The sequence below is a fragment of the Cyclopterus lumpus genome, chromosome 22 (assembly GCF_009769545.1).
Source record: "Cyclopterus lumpus isolate fCycLum1 chromosome 22, fCycLum1.pri, whole genome shotgun sequence".
Classification (NCBI taxonomy): Eukaryota; Metazoa; Chordata; class Actinopteri; order Perciformes; family Cyclopteridae; genus Cyclopterus; species Cyclopterus lumpus.
This window is the reverse complement of record NC_046987.1, coordinates 12,941,760-12,957,071: the sequence shown is the minus strand read 5'-3', so window position 1 is coordinate 12,957,071 and position 15,312 is coordinate 12,941,760. Positions and strand designations below refer to the sequence as shown.

At 38.7% G+C, this 15,312-nt stretch overlaps 2 protein-coding genes across 5 annotated transcripts; one reads left to right on the top strand and one right to left on the bottom strand.

The window, feature by feature from the left end:
• Positions 1-971: 971 nt before the first annotated feature.
• Positions 972-2,809, bottom strand: cga (glycoprotein hormones, alpha polypeptide). Its single transcript, XM_034563346.1, has 4 exons — positions 2,405-2,809; positions 2,220-2,322; positions 1,848-2,032; positions 972-1,061 (listed from the first exon to the last, which is right to left on the bottom strand). The coding sequence occupies exons 1-4, from the start codon at positions 2,429-2,431 to the stop codon at positions 987-989; spliced, it is 390 nt and encodes a 129-aa protein (XP_034419237.1). The 5' UTR covers positions 2,432-2,809; the 3' UTR covers positions 972-986.
• Positions 2,810-7,063: 4,254 nt separating this feature from the next.
• Positions 7,064-15,098, top strand: LOC117725483 (heterogeneous nuclear ribonucleoprotein Q). Of its 4 annotated transcripts, XM_034525686.1 has the most exons (13): positions 7,064-7,213; positions 8,350-8,424; positions 8,996-9,155; positions 10,130-10,248; positions 10,393-10,500; positions 10,767-10,880; positions 11,192-11,368; positions 11,499-11,634; positions 11,940-12,145; positions 12,288-12,437; positions 12,541-12,662; positions 12,762-13,087; positions 13,625-15,098. In XM_034525686.1, the coding sequence occupies exons 3-13, from the start codon at positions 9,008-9,010 to the stop codon at positions 13,651-13,653; spliced, it is 1,635 nt and encodes a 544-aa protein (XP_034381577.1). In that variant the 5' UTR covers positions 7,064-7,213; positions 8,350-8,424; positions 8,996-9,007; the 3' UTR covers positions 13,654-15,098. The 4 variants fall into 4 exon arrangements, with proteins under 4 accessions (XP_034381577.1, XP_034381579.1, XP_034381578.1 ...); XM_034525687.1 differs by lacking the exon at positions 8,350-8,424 and having other exon boundaries at positions 7,065-7,213; positions 13,628-15,098; XM_034525685.1 differs by lacking the exon at positions 8,350-8,424 and having other exon boundaries at positions 7,065-7,213.
• Positions 15,099-15,312: the final 214 nt, after the last annotated feature.

Genomic DNA, 15,312 nt, shown 5'->3' with positions numbered 1-15,312 from the left:
ACAACCTCAAACATGAAGCAACATCTATTATATTTTTCACAAACGTTTTATTCAACCTTCAATATCTCCAAGGCACAATATTATTGTCTTCAAGGGCACACACAAGGGTCAGCTTCCCCGATGTGCATGCAATGTGACTTTGTCAGGGCACGTGTCTTTTAATAAGCATCAGTGAGTTGAACTCCTTGTTAATCACCCGGCCTAAAAGGCCACATGTAACTTAGCAAGTTGCTCAATAAGTGGCATTAAAGCATTATGATTATGTTTGTAAATTATAAGGAGCATAAAAAAACATTTTAAAGAGTGATGCCAAAATACTCCTGGTTATTGTAGAGTACTTACTATGACATCTTGAAGTTTCAAAATACCCTACAAATGTGGCTACATTTCTTTCCACAAAATAAATTGATTGGTTTGTCTACTCGAAATTAATTAAGAATCTAGTTTTAAAAGGTTTTAAATTCTGAAGCACTACGTTTTTTGTCATATCACACAGTCTCCAGCAGATGAGATGTTCACAGTTGTCATTGAATTGTCGAGGTTAAAATCACCATAACCTTTGCTTTTTGGGGCTTTTCAATGACTTCTCTGTGATGTTGGCTTAAATGTCAGTTCTGTTCAGCTACTTGATATTGCGGCTTCCACTTCAAAGCGCAAAATCCTGTTATCAACCTCAAAACAAAATTTCCCTTTCAGACAGTTACTTGTGTTACTATTCCTCACATTTAATTTGCTTTAGCCGACACAGAGTAACTTAGCGATTTGTAACACACACACATCACAATCCCATCCATTTCACTGTAAGAGACATTCATGAAAATGCAACATCTTGGTTGCACATTTTAATTGCTTTTCAATCGACAATCATATACATTAATGCAAATATAGGCTAATTACACAAACACACAATTCACACAAGTGCAAATTAAAAGAAACACAATTCATTGCCAAGCTGAGCACTGCAGAATGGTCTCCAGTTCCCGTCTTCATATCTTGTGAAAATAGCAGGTGCTGCAGTGGCACTCTGTATGGTTTCTCACATCTATGGTGTCCACCTTTGTCTGAAAGAGGCAAAGATGAGGAGGAAGACATACAAGTGATTATTAACAAATTCAAGCGACAGCAGTATTTGTGGAAGATTAAACAATTTTTTTAGCTGTGTGCGCAGTCAAAATGTTCTAAACACCTTTCAACAACGGAACCCAAAATTAAACTGCAAACCAAATTAAAACCAAACATCTGTAGAATTAATAGAAGTTTTCAGGTCCTCTGAATGTAAAAGCTATATATGTACTGTATATATGTGTGCTACAAAAATGTGACCCTATCATATAATGCAAGATGGTTCCCAGTCTAGGGGTTGGTGCCCCCTTGGGATGATTAAAAAACTAAGTTCTGCTTCTCAAATCTCTATCAATATCTTTTTTTTGTGAAGTATTGGTTAATTTTACCTCTTTAAATATCAAACAGTGAACCTTTTAAGAAGTGTGATGGTACATGTTTCTTTGGTAAAACTGCAAATTGAATAAAAAAAAGAATTATTTAACATATACCTCAAAATTGATGTACTTATTTCCACTACATGACGAAATCCACAGAAATATCCCGAAACTGATCTAAACAAAAATCTAAAAACTACAGATCTATAAAAAAGAATTTCGACAAAAAAGTTGAACAATAATATTCTAGACTATTTCCAACATGGAGTCTTTTGTTTCAGAGTTTTTCATTTGCAGATTTGGGGAAATATTTAGTCATAAACCTATAGTTTCCCACTTACACTCATTTCCCCTCTATGTATATTAAATAAGCACAGCGTTTAAAGAAAAGATTGCCTGTATTTGTACTTCGTAGCTGTGATTTGCGACACAGCATGTTGCCTCCGAGGTGATGTTCTTTGGGATCGTCATTGTCTTCATGGTCTTGAGAGATGTTGGGTACGCTCTGGAGAAGCAGCAGCCCATGCACTGGTAGATCGGCTGATCCCTGGAGAAACGAATGTTCCTCTCCAGTGTGCACTCCTTACAGCCCACTGGAGAAAGACGAGACTATTGATCATCGACAGCTTGTTATACAGCTACATTTGAGATCTGAGATTAAAAGCACAGTGTACAATCTTTGTGACCAAATCAAATGGTGTTAATTTACTGAAGTAAATCCTTGGTTTGTGTACTAGATTTCAGAGGAGACTCAGAACTTGAAATAAAATGGAATCTTACTGTTTGATAAAGCATGGTTGGGGTAAGAATCTGCTATGTAAATAAGAAAAGACAACAGAAGAAGAGACAGTCCAGTTGATTTCACCGAGCCCATCGTGGTTACCTAATGATACAGAGACAAAAGAAAATGGTCAATCAATGGTCTTTTGAATCAAAGCATGAGTACCTCAGAGATAGAGTATTACCGTGTTGATAGAAAGTTTCTTCTTCATTGTGCATCTGTGCTGGGCTGCTTTTTATTGAGGATTTCTGCTTCCCTTCAATGACGTTTTATACCGTGTCCCTCAGTCTGTGGCCATTTCCTGGATTAGATGAACCCTACCAACCTTATCAACGATCTCACCGACTCACTGGCCACTTCGCTACCTTTCTCATAATCCCCTTAAAGGACAAAATGATAAGAACAAATCGTGGAAAGTCAAAACATACTTCCATCAACCTTCCATCCTGACTATGGATGCTGCATTTAATCCCTGGGTTTTTGTTAACTGGGGGATGTTATTATTTGTCATGTCACAAAGGGAGGGTCATTAGTTGAGTTTCGGTTTAATGCAGAAAGACCAATAGTTGCCTGTAAGAGAAGAGGCCTTAAAAGTGTTATTATAAAGAGTGTAAAAGTGTGATTCTGAAAAGCAATGTTCTCGCTGCATCTTCCCTCAGTTAATGGATCCATTTGTATCTTCAGGGTTAAATAATGGCATCATTTCCTATTGTCAATATTCTTATATCATATTTCCCATGACGCCTGTTTTCCCTTGCCATTTTCAAACATTCATTGCCCCAATGTATTAATTGATTAATCAATCAATAGGCAATATGTCAAATTTATTTTAGATTTTTTAGCATACCTGTCAAATATCCTGTGGTTCCAGCTTCTCAAATGTGATGATTTGCAGAATTCCTTTGTCTTATATGACTGTAATATGGTTGGGTTTGGGATTTTTGGAGACAAAAAAATATATTTGTTGATCTGAATTTTTTTTATAGACTAAACAATGAATCCCTTAATTGGAAATTGTACTCTTTTGTACAATAACCATGATAAAAGTTATTATTTTATGTATGTTATGCATGGCCTACATGCAGTCAGACATTGGATACTGTACATATATTATGTAATACACATTTGTACCCTGTTAAATGATTAGTTTTAAAATGGAATGCTGCCTTGCGTCTTATTTCTTAACACATTTCATTAAAACAAATATTAATAATAAATCTAACTAAACTTCAATAAAACATCACAGCAATCTTATATTTTGGGTGTATTCTTTTCATCCATAGTTTTATATTGAGGCAAAACATGTTTGGATGCAGAAGTTATCAATAAATGGATAAATCTGATAGTTGTTAAGGAGTTTGCATCTGTCCGCCTCCCACATCCGAAATGTCAAGGATGAATATGAATTTATTTTGTATTTCATCTGTCTGTTTACTTAAGTATCCATGTCCTGTGTCCTTGGTTGTGCTGGTGATAAATCCGTGGCCTAAGACTCGTAATTCAATAAGCGTTGAAGAGTTTCAAATCACAGAGATGTTTAAAGCTGTTTTTTGGCTTCTATTCTTTGTCTGTAACAAATGTTTTCTACATAATAATGTAATAACTATCCATCAATCTAATTCATAACAACCAATATATTGGGCATACACAAGTAAGTGTATTGACGACACACAAAATGTCCTGTAAATCAAATATACACTAGTACAATTATTTGAGTACATTGGCCTATTTACTACTGAAAAATAAATGTTTAAGCATACAAATATAATCTCAAACATTGACGCGTAAAATCACATCTGCCAAGATCTGACACGCTTTAATCAAATAAAAACCACACATGGCTATTTGCAGAAGGGTCTAAAATAATCATGGAGCTGATTGATGACTAAGATGTTTAAGACATACGAGAGATGAGATGTTATGAGAAATAGAAGAGGGTGTCGCTGTACTTTAAAGCCCAACAACAGTTCACCATGTGAGAATAAAAGCACAGAGGATTAGATTGAGGACATGAGCAACTTCCCTCTCTTGATTTCTGGCATTGGCCTGCTTCATGACCTCCTGGCTTATGAAATGTAGCTCAGACTCTCTCTGTGTAAGGTACAATGGTCTGGCTGGATGAGGATGAGAATCACAGAGATGTGGCCCAAGGTGTAAAGTACATTCTGCAGTCTACACAGTCACGCTTGGAGAAATACTAGTCAGATATATTCTCAGGGGCTCCGGTGTCGACGCCGTCACTGTTGCTGCAGAAAGAGCACAGAGGGGAGACACAGTGAGGTTAGCAGGTCATGTCTCAGACAGGCTCAGTTCCCAGTCATGGTGCTCTCGATGATATTAATAGGTCAGGGACAGCAGACAACAACTGAAGAAACTAGCTGCGACCTGATTGAAATCAAGTCCAAGCATATTAACGACTTAAACTATTCATTAAATTAAAGGATTGTAAAGCGGAGAGTCACAGTAGGCTGAATTTGGCACATTTAAAGTAGATTTGGTATATTTGGTTGGTTAAACTAACTAGAAGATACCCATTTGCTTGCCTTAGCACCTTTTTAAATGTTGCACTCTGAACCAGAAAAAAAAATATATATATATATTTATATATATATATATATATATATTTATATATATATATATATATATATATATATATATATTTATATACATATATTTGCTGCATTATTAATTTTCTTCTGAAAAGATTACTTTTTCCTCAAAGCAAAGCACCATTTAGATGGAATACAACTAACAATTGATCTGAATAAGTACACAGTGTGCAGGTTGGCATACACATGTATCCTCTTTTATACACATGAGAGCTAGGATGGTGCATTGCTAAAAGGAATACTAAAGACTGAAAGGGATGAACCAAAGTGTTGCTAAGTTGTTCAGGGGTAAGATCATTTTGTTCGCGACAGTCTCTCCACACGGTGGCATGAGAGATCTGTAACAGGCTTGTAGGTACAATTATGGGCCATTTATCTTATTCAAAAGCCATAAAATAGTGGCTCTGCAGCATCAGAGGCTCTCATACCGGGGTAACAGAAACAAAGCAGTCATTGCCAGAGACAGACCAATATAACCATAATGCTTCATCCTTCTTATGGTCTATGGTTTTCAAAGCATGCTTGTATTGAAATACCAATGTCAATAAAGAGCTTGTTAATATTGTTATTGTGATATGTCAGAAGTTAACCACTGAAACCTAATGATATGAACCTAAATTATATCCTGCAGCTCTTTTTACATTATTATCCTCGTAATAGCGAATATTAGCTGACTTCAGAAACTGGATCTTCAATTGACTTTTTAAAAGGCACATGTTTTGGCTAATCCCTGAAAACGTACAGAAGACCTCTTCCACATTCTCAGCCCCTGCTGCATATTGTTTTAAAGTTGAACCCAAAACTGTCTGAACCAACTGTTTTTTCTTCAAATATCTGTCTGAGCTTTGTTTGTTCTCTGAGGAGTTTTCACAGGCATGAACAAAAAAATCGAGAACTATTGATTAGTGACCTTTGTTATGCTTTGTCATTGCACTTTTGTATCCGCCTTATCTGTGTCATTAAACAATTTGTTGTTGTTAAACATTGATACTGATTGGTAATGTGCACCAGGAAATCATTATGTTGCTCTGTTTCTCAACAGCTGCGTAAGTTATTCCTCAAAATATTCAAGCCATCATCATCCGGCTGTTAATGCCCTAGCTGAGGGAGTTGTTGGAGTCAGTTACCTGCTACGGTTTTATTATTTCAGCCATGAGCTAAACATTAAATCCATGATTCACTGTAGCTGTGCATATAGCCAAATCCCAAATTCATACTTTGTATTGTCACTGCAATGTATTTGTATTTATTTAAAAGAATGGTCAAGGATCAACACTGACAAGTACTTTTCATTACTCGTATTAAGGCATGTATCTACCTTGTACTGTCAAATATGTGAACCCAGAAATTGCAATTTAAAAAGATAACCCGAACTGGAATTTGACTGTGCAATTTTGCCATTGATTCTCACTTTCAGCCCCAGAGTGAGGACAAATACCATTGTTTAAGAACTAGATTTTCTACAATAAACATAGACGTAAGTAAAATACACACACAATGACAAGTATAACTTTTCTTTTACCAAACCAATAAAAATGCTACGTAGTTTGGTATAAACTAAGTAGAGAACTCTTCAGTAGTGCAAACCATTGCACCTGATGTTGTCTCTGTTGTATCAAATCAATAATCATATAGGTTTCTATATGCATACACATACTCTGACCTATTCTTTTGTTCACGGAGAAGATGAGCGTTTAATCAATGAGAAGAGTGACACAGTGTGGTGGAAAGTGGGATCTCCCTCCCTACTTCCAGTCAAGCACTCTGCTGAAATATTGTCAGAGCTGAAGCCCACGAGTTGGTCTGTTAATGTCACACATCTTGTTTTAGATTTAAATATATGAGGACTCGCATTTGATAAAATGTTACCCGAAAATACTGATCATCTCTAAAATATGTTGTAGTGGTAGTAGTATTGGTGGTGGTAGATTAATCGTAAATAATTAATGATAGGCTAATTTATTTCATTGTTACACTTCCTTGTTTTATTTCATTAGTGTTTACTTGTATATTTAAGTTCAATGTTTCCTTTCTGTACCAAAGCGTTTCTCTCCAGCACTTCTAACTAACCCCTCAAATAAACAGTAGTACGGTTGTCGTGAAATTACTCGTCGTTAGCGATTGTTACTAGTTATGATGGATGCTTTGAATGACCTGCTGCTACTCTGTAAAATGCATACAAGGCAAGCCCGTGCAGCGCTGTCCAAGAAACCCCTTCGACGAGACAAAACTCGAGGCGTGAACGTGGCAGCCATTTTACATCATCAAGAGTGAATGACTGAAGCCGGATCAGTGCCGGGAGTTTTACACTTTTTCTGTCTTTTAAATATCACATTTATCTTCCTAAATTACCAACACCATACACGTTGGTGATCCAGCGGCAGGTAGGGCGAATGCTACTATTTGGTCACGTTATTGTTGCTTAATTTATTGCTAAAAGGGTCTGAATCGTGCGGTGCTGTTTCAAACAATGTGGACACTGGTGTTGGTTGGGAACGACTTCTCCAGACCGGCTTTTTGAAAATGGACTCTTCCTATATGGCGGCACGTTGACAAACCACGCATCGAGCAGTCTACACCTCTAGGCCTCGGTTAATTTAATTACTTATACAAGCGATACTTTAGTCAACTGGTGAAGTCCCAAGCGTCAAAAGCCGTTGTAACAATGGCCTCACCGAAATCCCGTTCGGGTTAGCATGCTAGCTTAAGCTAGCCTATTTTGACAGATCATGGAATTGACACGCTCATTGTCATCGTGTGCTAACAGCAGCTAGCTGGTAAAGCCTGTTATCCTACCAATTGCTCTCCCGCGTAACTACCGTACGCTATGGCGTACTCCATGCCTTCTGTTTTACGATATTCAACGCAGATGCACTCATAGAAGATGCATATTAGCGTGTCTTGTTGTTGTCCCGCTGAAGGTTCAGTTAACTCGATAGCTGTAAAGTTAGCTGTGCTAACTAGCCCGCTAGCTAGCACGTTGAGCTAGCTAGCCTCAACGTGTGCGAGCCAGTCTCTTCCCAGCTACCGATAACTTAACGTTATCGTACACCTTTTGCAACACATTTGTTAGTTTTTTTTCCCTTTCAAATTCCAAACCTAAGATTGATTTGCACGATTGGTTCACGTTATAGTTACTTTTAACATTGCAGAAATGTTTCTAACCACAAAGCACGTGCTCAACTATATAATGAAATTGATTTATCAGACACTGCAATATATCGGTTGTATTATATCTGTACGCCCATATTGGCTTGGTGTAACCTTAGCTAAGTTAATGTGAGGCCGAAGCGGATGATTGCTGTCCACGTTTTCCTCAGTCCAGCGTTGGCGGATATAGTAATAGCATTTAAGTTGCTGTTTTCAACGGTTCATGCCTCGGTATCTGTCGATTCAAACTGAACAAATGGTTGGATTGATCATTAATGTGACAATTTAAGTATTTACCTTTGTTACACAATATGTGCTGCCAAAGTGTCAAACATAAATGCTAAAAGGTGCATACTTGCTCTTTGGTCAGCTACCGGAAACTGGGTCTCACTCTGATGGAACGTGTATCAGCTATCTAGCATGTGCTGAAGTCAGCAGTGAGAAGGTAAGTTAACATGCAATTTAGAGACCAACGCAGACAAGGCGTCTACACCATCAGTGACTAAGAGGACTGTGATACAGGCGTTAGGTTACAAGTGGACTTGGAACCGTTTGCACAAACTTCCTAACCCAGAACAAACCAGAAAGGGGGAAAAAACTGCCACATGGGCACATACTCTGTAGTTAAACCGTTTTGACAAGATGTCTTTCAATAGATTTTTGGGGGGATTTTGGTATGTAGATTGTCTTGCTTGCAATGTTCAAACGTATGTCAACCGCCTATATACAGGTTTTTGGGCTTCTACCTCATGCAAGCTGAAAGCTGCAAGTCTTTCAGGATAGTGAAAAGTCTACAGCTTGTACAGGACCACAGCACCATAATAAATTGTTGTGTACACAGTGACACCCCTGTTTATTGATCGTTTGTGCTTATTAATAAAAACATAACTGTATTCAAGATCAACAATGGTAATACCATTTTTTTTCCTGACAAGTCTGAGACTTTGCACGCTTCTGAACACATCCCAAGTCTTGCCCTTGATCCAGGATTAATTTGGCTCATTGCATTTACACAGATTTCTGGAGACATGGCCACAGAACATATTAATGGAAATGGTCCAGAAGAACCAATGGACAACTCTGCTGCAGTTACCCATTCTGAGCACTTCCAGACTTTACTAGAAGCTGGTTTACCACAGAAAGTTGCTGAAAAACTAGATGAAATTTACATAGCAGGTAAGGCACAAAGAATATACTTGCATATTTAAATATGCAATTTTTTTTATGTTTATCAATTTCTTGCATGTACTGTCATTTTATCACCTTTTTGAATGGGGGAATTGGGATCATGAAGCAACTTTTTGTGGTTTCCTACCAAAATGGGTACTGCAGTGCTACAAAATATATAATTACACATTACCAATGTGTAAATGATTGCAGCATTTGCATTCCCAACATGGTTGCATGATCAATGGTGTCAGGGCACATTTATTGTGCTCTCCCTGGGAGTGTCTTGGTAAGCCTGTCCAGTCTCCATTCATTTGTATGACATTTCTCCGCATCCCATAACATATTTGCAGATCGATAAACTGGTCTAAGTATAACGTCAGTCAAAGCTTTATCTGTTGCATTGGTCAGAGCTTTACCCGTTTGTATGGGGTGAGCTACAGTGAAAAGTGTGTGGGTCATTTTTCAACTCAGTTTGGTCGGTCAGATCTAGAAAATTATTGGTCTGGCCTTTTAGCCAGATGGAAACGAGACAGGAACAATGGTGGCAGCTGTTTGGTGTGTGGCTGCCTTGGACAGGTGACATCCTCTCCATAGAGGAGCATGCAGACCAGCTCATTAGAAACTCCCAGCTACAGTATAGAGGGGCACTGGCATATTAAGTTGCATTGTCACATCTGTTGTGATTAGTTCTGCAAAAACTTGCTGGTTGTAGGGTAAAGTGCAGCCTCACTACAGTGCTTGTAGATTTTGTCTGGTCCCGCTCCTCCCTTCTAATTGTAGTGATCCTTATTAATCCATTACACAATTTAAGATATTTGTTATGCACACATACTATATGTATCTTTAATCCTTTCAGTTGTACTTACATTTCGTACTTGAAAGACAAACTAGTAATTAGTTAAGTAATAACTTTCTCAGCCTCGTTGGTAGCTAATTTTTTCTTTTTCTCTCGCTCTGTCTTGCGCCCCCCTCCCCTCTAGGTTTGGTGTCACATAGTGACTTAGATGATCGAGCGATTGAGGCTCTGAAAGAATTCAACGAGGAAGGTGCTCTGCAAGTCCTCTTGCAATTTAAGGACAGCGACCTCTCACATGTTCAGGTATGCGTGTAGGTTGTTTAGATAACCTTTTATTTCTAATGTTTTCATACTCAGTGGGTGATTGTCGAAGTTGTCTTAATGATCATAAAACGTTTTAATTACATAATTAGTGTTTGACAGTATTTAGTATTTTTCTTCTTTCAGAACAAAAGTGCCTTTCTTTGTGGTGTGATGAAGACGTACAGACAGAGAGAGAAACAAGGGACCAAAGTGTCAGACACCAATAAAGGACCAGATGAAGCCAAAATCAAAGTGAGAACTAATCCTGAATTTAGATTGTAGTATTCAATTTAATGCTTGGGTGAAATATATGAATGCTGATGCAATGCTTTTTAGTGTGAAAATATAGTTAATCTCTATAACCAGGATGCTGTTTGAATAAAGGACATGTTTTAAATAATGTTTTGCATGCCTTTTGTAATGAGCTTGATCCCACAAGTCTACTGTGGAACTTTCTTTTTCTTTTGTCTATGACTGAAACAATATCTTCTCTCTTTTCCATGTTTTCTTATGATCAGGCTTTGCTGGAGAGGACTAGCTACACGCTTGATGTAACAACAGGCCAGAGGAAGTATGGAGGGCCCCCACCAGAGTCTGCTCACTCAGGGGCACAGCCCACCATTGGTACAGAGGTACAGAACATATAATTAAAAAAAAGTTGTACCATTAATCAATCAAAGATGCAAGCATTATGCACTTTTATTCACTTGCTCTGTTGAGTTGGTTGTTTTAAGTTGTGAAACAAGAGCATTCAGCTTTGATATGGTGTCTAAATGATGAAACTTTTTTTGTATTATCTGTAGTAACCATGGTTACAATGATAGTTTACCGCTAAGAGCTGAATGGACACCTTTTTACCTGAATGCCATTTATGTTTTAACCTCGGATGACAAGTCAGAGTTGCTCTTATACACCATATTTTCTTTTCCTCTCAACCTGACAGATATTTGTAGGCAAAATCCCCAGAGACCTCTTTGAGGATGAGCTGGTTCCGCTGTTTGAGAAAGCTGGTCCCATCTGGGATTTGCGCCTCATGATGGATCCTCTCAGTGGCCTGAACAGAGGCTACGCCTTTGTCACTTTCTGCACTAAAGAAGCTGCACAACAGGCGGTCAAATTGGTATGTTTACTCTACTGAAAATATATCCAGAAAGCGGGAGGGTGATGTAATTGTTAGTTAACTTGTAAGCAGTAGTTTTGGTCAAAGCAACTTTTTTTCTTTTCTTACAATTTTCTCCGTACTTCCGCAGTGCAACAACAATGAAATTCGACCGGGTAAACACATTGGCGTGTGCATCTCTGTGGCCAATAATAGACTGTTTGTTGGCTCTATCCCCAAGAGTAAAACAAAAGAGCAGATTGTTGAAGAATTTGCCAAAGTCACAGGTTAGTCCACATCATCACTTGATTTCTTTTTCTGAATACTATTCTGTGAAATATTAATTCAATTGATTACATTTGCTCTACATTCAAGATCTTTAATGAAAGCATTTCCTGTTTACGTCCAAATGATGATGACCTAATTACTATGCTGGAGTGACTCACATTACCATGATGGTTTACCGCTAAGATCTGACTGGACACTAAACAGACAATTTTCAATAAAAAAAATTATTCACTTAACTCATTTTAGTTGAATAAAGCCTATTAATCCTTGCTGCCTTTTCTCCACCTCTTTCCTGTTTCAACAGAGGGTCTAAATGATGTCATATTGTACCACCAGCCAGACGATAAGAAGAAGAATCGGGGCTTTTGCTTCCTCGAGTATGAAGACCACAAGACGGCCGCTCAGGCCCGCCGCCGACTGATGAGCGGAAAGGTGAAGGTGTGGGGAAATGTGGTCACCGTGGAGTGGGCTGACCCCATTGAGGACCCAGACCCAGAGGTCATGGCCAAGGTAAGGCACAGGGCCAGCGGTCGTTGGTAGCATATTGTTAATATGTGACCAAAATGTGTTTATTTTCTATGACTCCCTGCTGCAGTTATGTATGTTAACCTTTTTTGAAAAAATACCCATAACCTTTGTTTTCCGTTACCAGGTCAAGGTGCTGTTTGTGAGGAACTTGGCGAGCACCGTTACAGAAGAGATACTTGAAAAGGCCTTCAGTCAGTTTGGCAAGCTGGAGCGGGTGAAAAAATTGAAAGACTATGCCTTCATCCACTTCGAGGAAAGAGATGGTGCTGTGAAGGTATGGAAGAAAACACTTTTGTCGCTGGACTGACATGCATCAACGTAATCTTAAATTTGTGGGTTTTGCAGTGTAAACATACTGTCATTGATAAATTTCACAGGCTTTGGCTGATCTCAATGGCAAAGACCTCGAGGGAGAGCACATTGAAATAGTCTTCGCCAAGCCCCCTGACCAGAAGAGGAAAGAGCGCAAAGCCCAGAGACAAGCCGCTAAAACACACATGTAAGAGGGAACAATGCAACTCAGACCTGTGACCTATAGTCATGCAGTTAGCAACATTCAAGAATATAATGTTTACGTTGAGTCTGTATCATCTTTCAGGTATGATGAATACTATTATTACGGGCCTCCCCACATGCCCCCACCCACGAGAGGCCGAGGCCGAGGTGGGAGGGGAGGTTATTCTTACCCCCCTGACTATTATGGCTATGAAGACTATTACGATTACTATGGATACGACTACCACAACTACCGGGGCGGTTACGATGACCCGTACTACGGGTACGATGACTTCCAGGGGTCTGGGAGAGTACGAGGAGCTAGGGGAGCAGTCCGTGGTGGTGCCAGTCAGACCAGGGGCCGCGGTGGCGTCACACCGAGAGGCCGAGTGGGCTTCTCCCAGCGAGGAGGCCCTGGAACAAGCAGAGGTACATTTCATTTTTCTGTTTGATACTGTTAGTTTCAATGTGGGTATATTAAAGAAGTCACAAAGATAATTACTGCTCAATTGGGGTAAATAATTTGCCACGTGGCTCAGTTTATTTGGAGTATGGGCTTCGTATAAGTCTTGAATATCACAGGAAAAGCTGGTGTCTACATTGTTTCTGTGGGTCAGGATATCAGCGGTATCGTAGATTAGCAGCTGCAGAAGGAAGAAGCTGAGGAGGACCTACAGCACAAGTATTGATTCTCTCAAAAGGATGTTGGTAGTAATTATAAAACAGCACTTAATCGTAGATTACACCTGCTTATTGTCCTCATAACTCATCCCTGATCGTCTTTCAGAGCAGCCAGTCAGATTGCCAGCAGACAAACGTCATTCACAGCATACTATATTTTTAAGGAGGTTAGCTGAGCCCCATCGTAGCGGAAAAGCTGTCTTCAGTCTACATTTTGTGCAACATGGATGTCTGGATTTTCTTTTTATAATTCTGTACTAATTTCCTTTCCTTTCATTGGACCAGCAGGGAAACGAGGCAGAGGGCGGTCCTGACCTGTCACAGTGGATACTGACTTGATGTGTGGGGTTACACCGTTAGCTGCAATGGATGTTGAAAAAAAGAGCACGACAAAAAGGTCCAATGATATTCCAGCCTTACAGAAGAAGCATCTCCCCTCCCTCATGTTTTATTTTTATTTTCATTTGTTTCTAAAACTGCCACCTTTAAAAGATGACTGGAGGATTCTAAATACTCTCCACAGCCTCTTTGCCCCAAGCCCCTGTACCCAACCCAGGTTTACAGGGAACTGTATTGCCCTTACAATCTACCCCTTCCCTGTCCCTGAACATGCCATTTTTAAATAATTATTGAAGAAATTGCACTTTTTTAAGTTCTTGGGTTTGAAGTGGCTCAAAGGAGCTTGATGCTATTGTATATTTTTGTGCTAATCGCAATTTTTATTGTCGGAATATCCATGTTCTTAATCGTTTGATCTGGATGTTTGACAGAGAACATTTGCAGGTTTTTAGGGTGTACCCACCTGGCATGGATAAGTCAGGCATTCCAGGAAAGTGGTTCTTTTCAGAACTTGTCTTTAAAGGGTTGGTTGACTACCTCAGTACAGAGGACTAAACTACCCGGCCTGTACTGTAAATAGGGAAACTATATTGATGAAAACAGGGCTTGTTTTCATACAAAATATGCACAAGAGCTGCAGTGCGAAACACAATGTACTTAATGTAATATAGTAATTTTAGCTGCAGCTCTGACACTGCAAACAGTCAAACTGGGCATGCAAAACAATCTCATATGATGAGTCTGAACAAGCCCTGCTTTTATCCTATTTTGAACTGAATTAGCTACCTTGCTTTTTCAGAGTATGTAGTTACTGGTTGTATAGTTTTTCGGAATAAAATGTTACTTTTGTAAAGGCTTCAACATCACAGGCATCCAACTGCCTTTGATTAAAAAAAAAAAAAAAATTAAACAAAAATAAAGCCCTGCAGTGTCCCTTTTGTGCCACTGTATTATTTCAGTGGGTTTGTTTTTATATTGATACCAATGGATTTTCAAACATCTTCAGAATCATGTAAAACAACCTAATCCAATCCGTCATCATAAGATCATGTTAATCTTGAATGATCCCTTCCTAGTGCCGAAGACCGCAACTTCGTAAAAGATATTTCGAGGTAATCTTGATGGACGACTGAATTGCCATATTGCCCAGCCAGTGAGCATGTGTGCCTAACTTTAGCTGTCCTGATTGGTGAGGATCATAGTCCCATAGTGGTAGAAGGGATACTGCAGTGAAGGATTTCTACTTCCCGGGTATAGCAAAAAGGAAACTGCTCTTCAATCCCAGTTTTCTACAGTTAACTCCCTCAATAAAATCATAACAACCACCTTTTGAAAAAAAGATGTTAGCAGTTTTAAACTATTGTTGGTGGCCAACAACGTTTTTTGCATTCCTGCAAATAAATTGTTTTATACTGTAAAATGGAGGTGAGTGTAACTTATTTTTGTAATAAAGTTTTTGATTTCTATCTGTGTCTTAGTCTTTGGATAAAATCGTCATGCAATGCAAATGCTTTGTGCAAGCGGTCCTATTTTCTTATTTGATGGCTTACAAAAAAAAAAATCACTGATCAATTTAGACTAAATAATAAATGTATAGCACGCATTATATCGGGCGTTTAGCTAATAAACACCAG

Bases quoted from the DNA above. Each gene is read 5' to 3' on its own strand.
- cga (XM_034563346.1), bottom strand. From the start codon at position 2,431: ATGAAGAAGAAACTTTCTATCAACACG. The intron at 2,323-2,404 runs GTAATACTCTAT...CTGTATCATTAG, and splicing joins AGAAACTTTCTATCAACACG to GTAACCACGATGGGCTCGGT. The intron at 2,033-2,219 runs GTAAGATTCCAT...GTCTTTCTCCAG, and splicing joins CAACCATGCTTTATCAAACA to TGGGCTGTAAGGAGTGCACA.
- LOC117725483 (XM_034525686.1), top strand. From the start codon at position 9,008: ATGGCCACAGAACATATTAATGGAAATGGTCCAGAAGAACCAATGGAC. The intron at 10,501-10,766 runs GTGAGAACTAAT...TCTTATGATCAG, and splicing joins CAGATGAAGCCAAAATCAAA to GCTTTGCTGGAGAGGACTAG. The intron at 12,146-12,287 runs GTAAGGCACAGG...TTCCGTTACCAG, and splicing joins ACCCAGAGGTCATGGCCAAG to GTCAAGGTGCTGTTTGTGAG.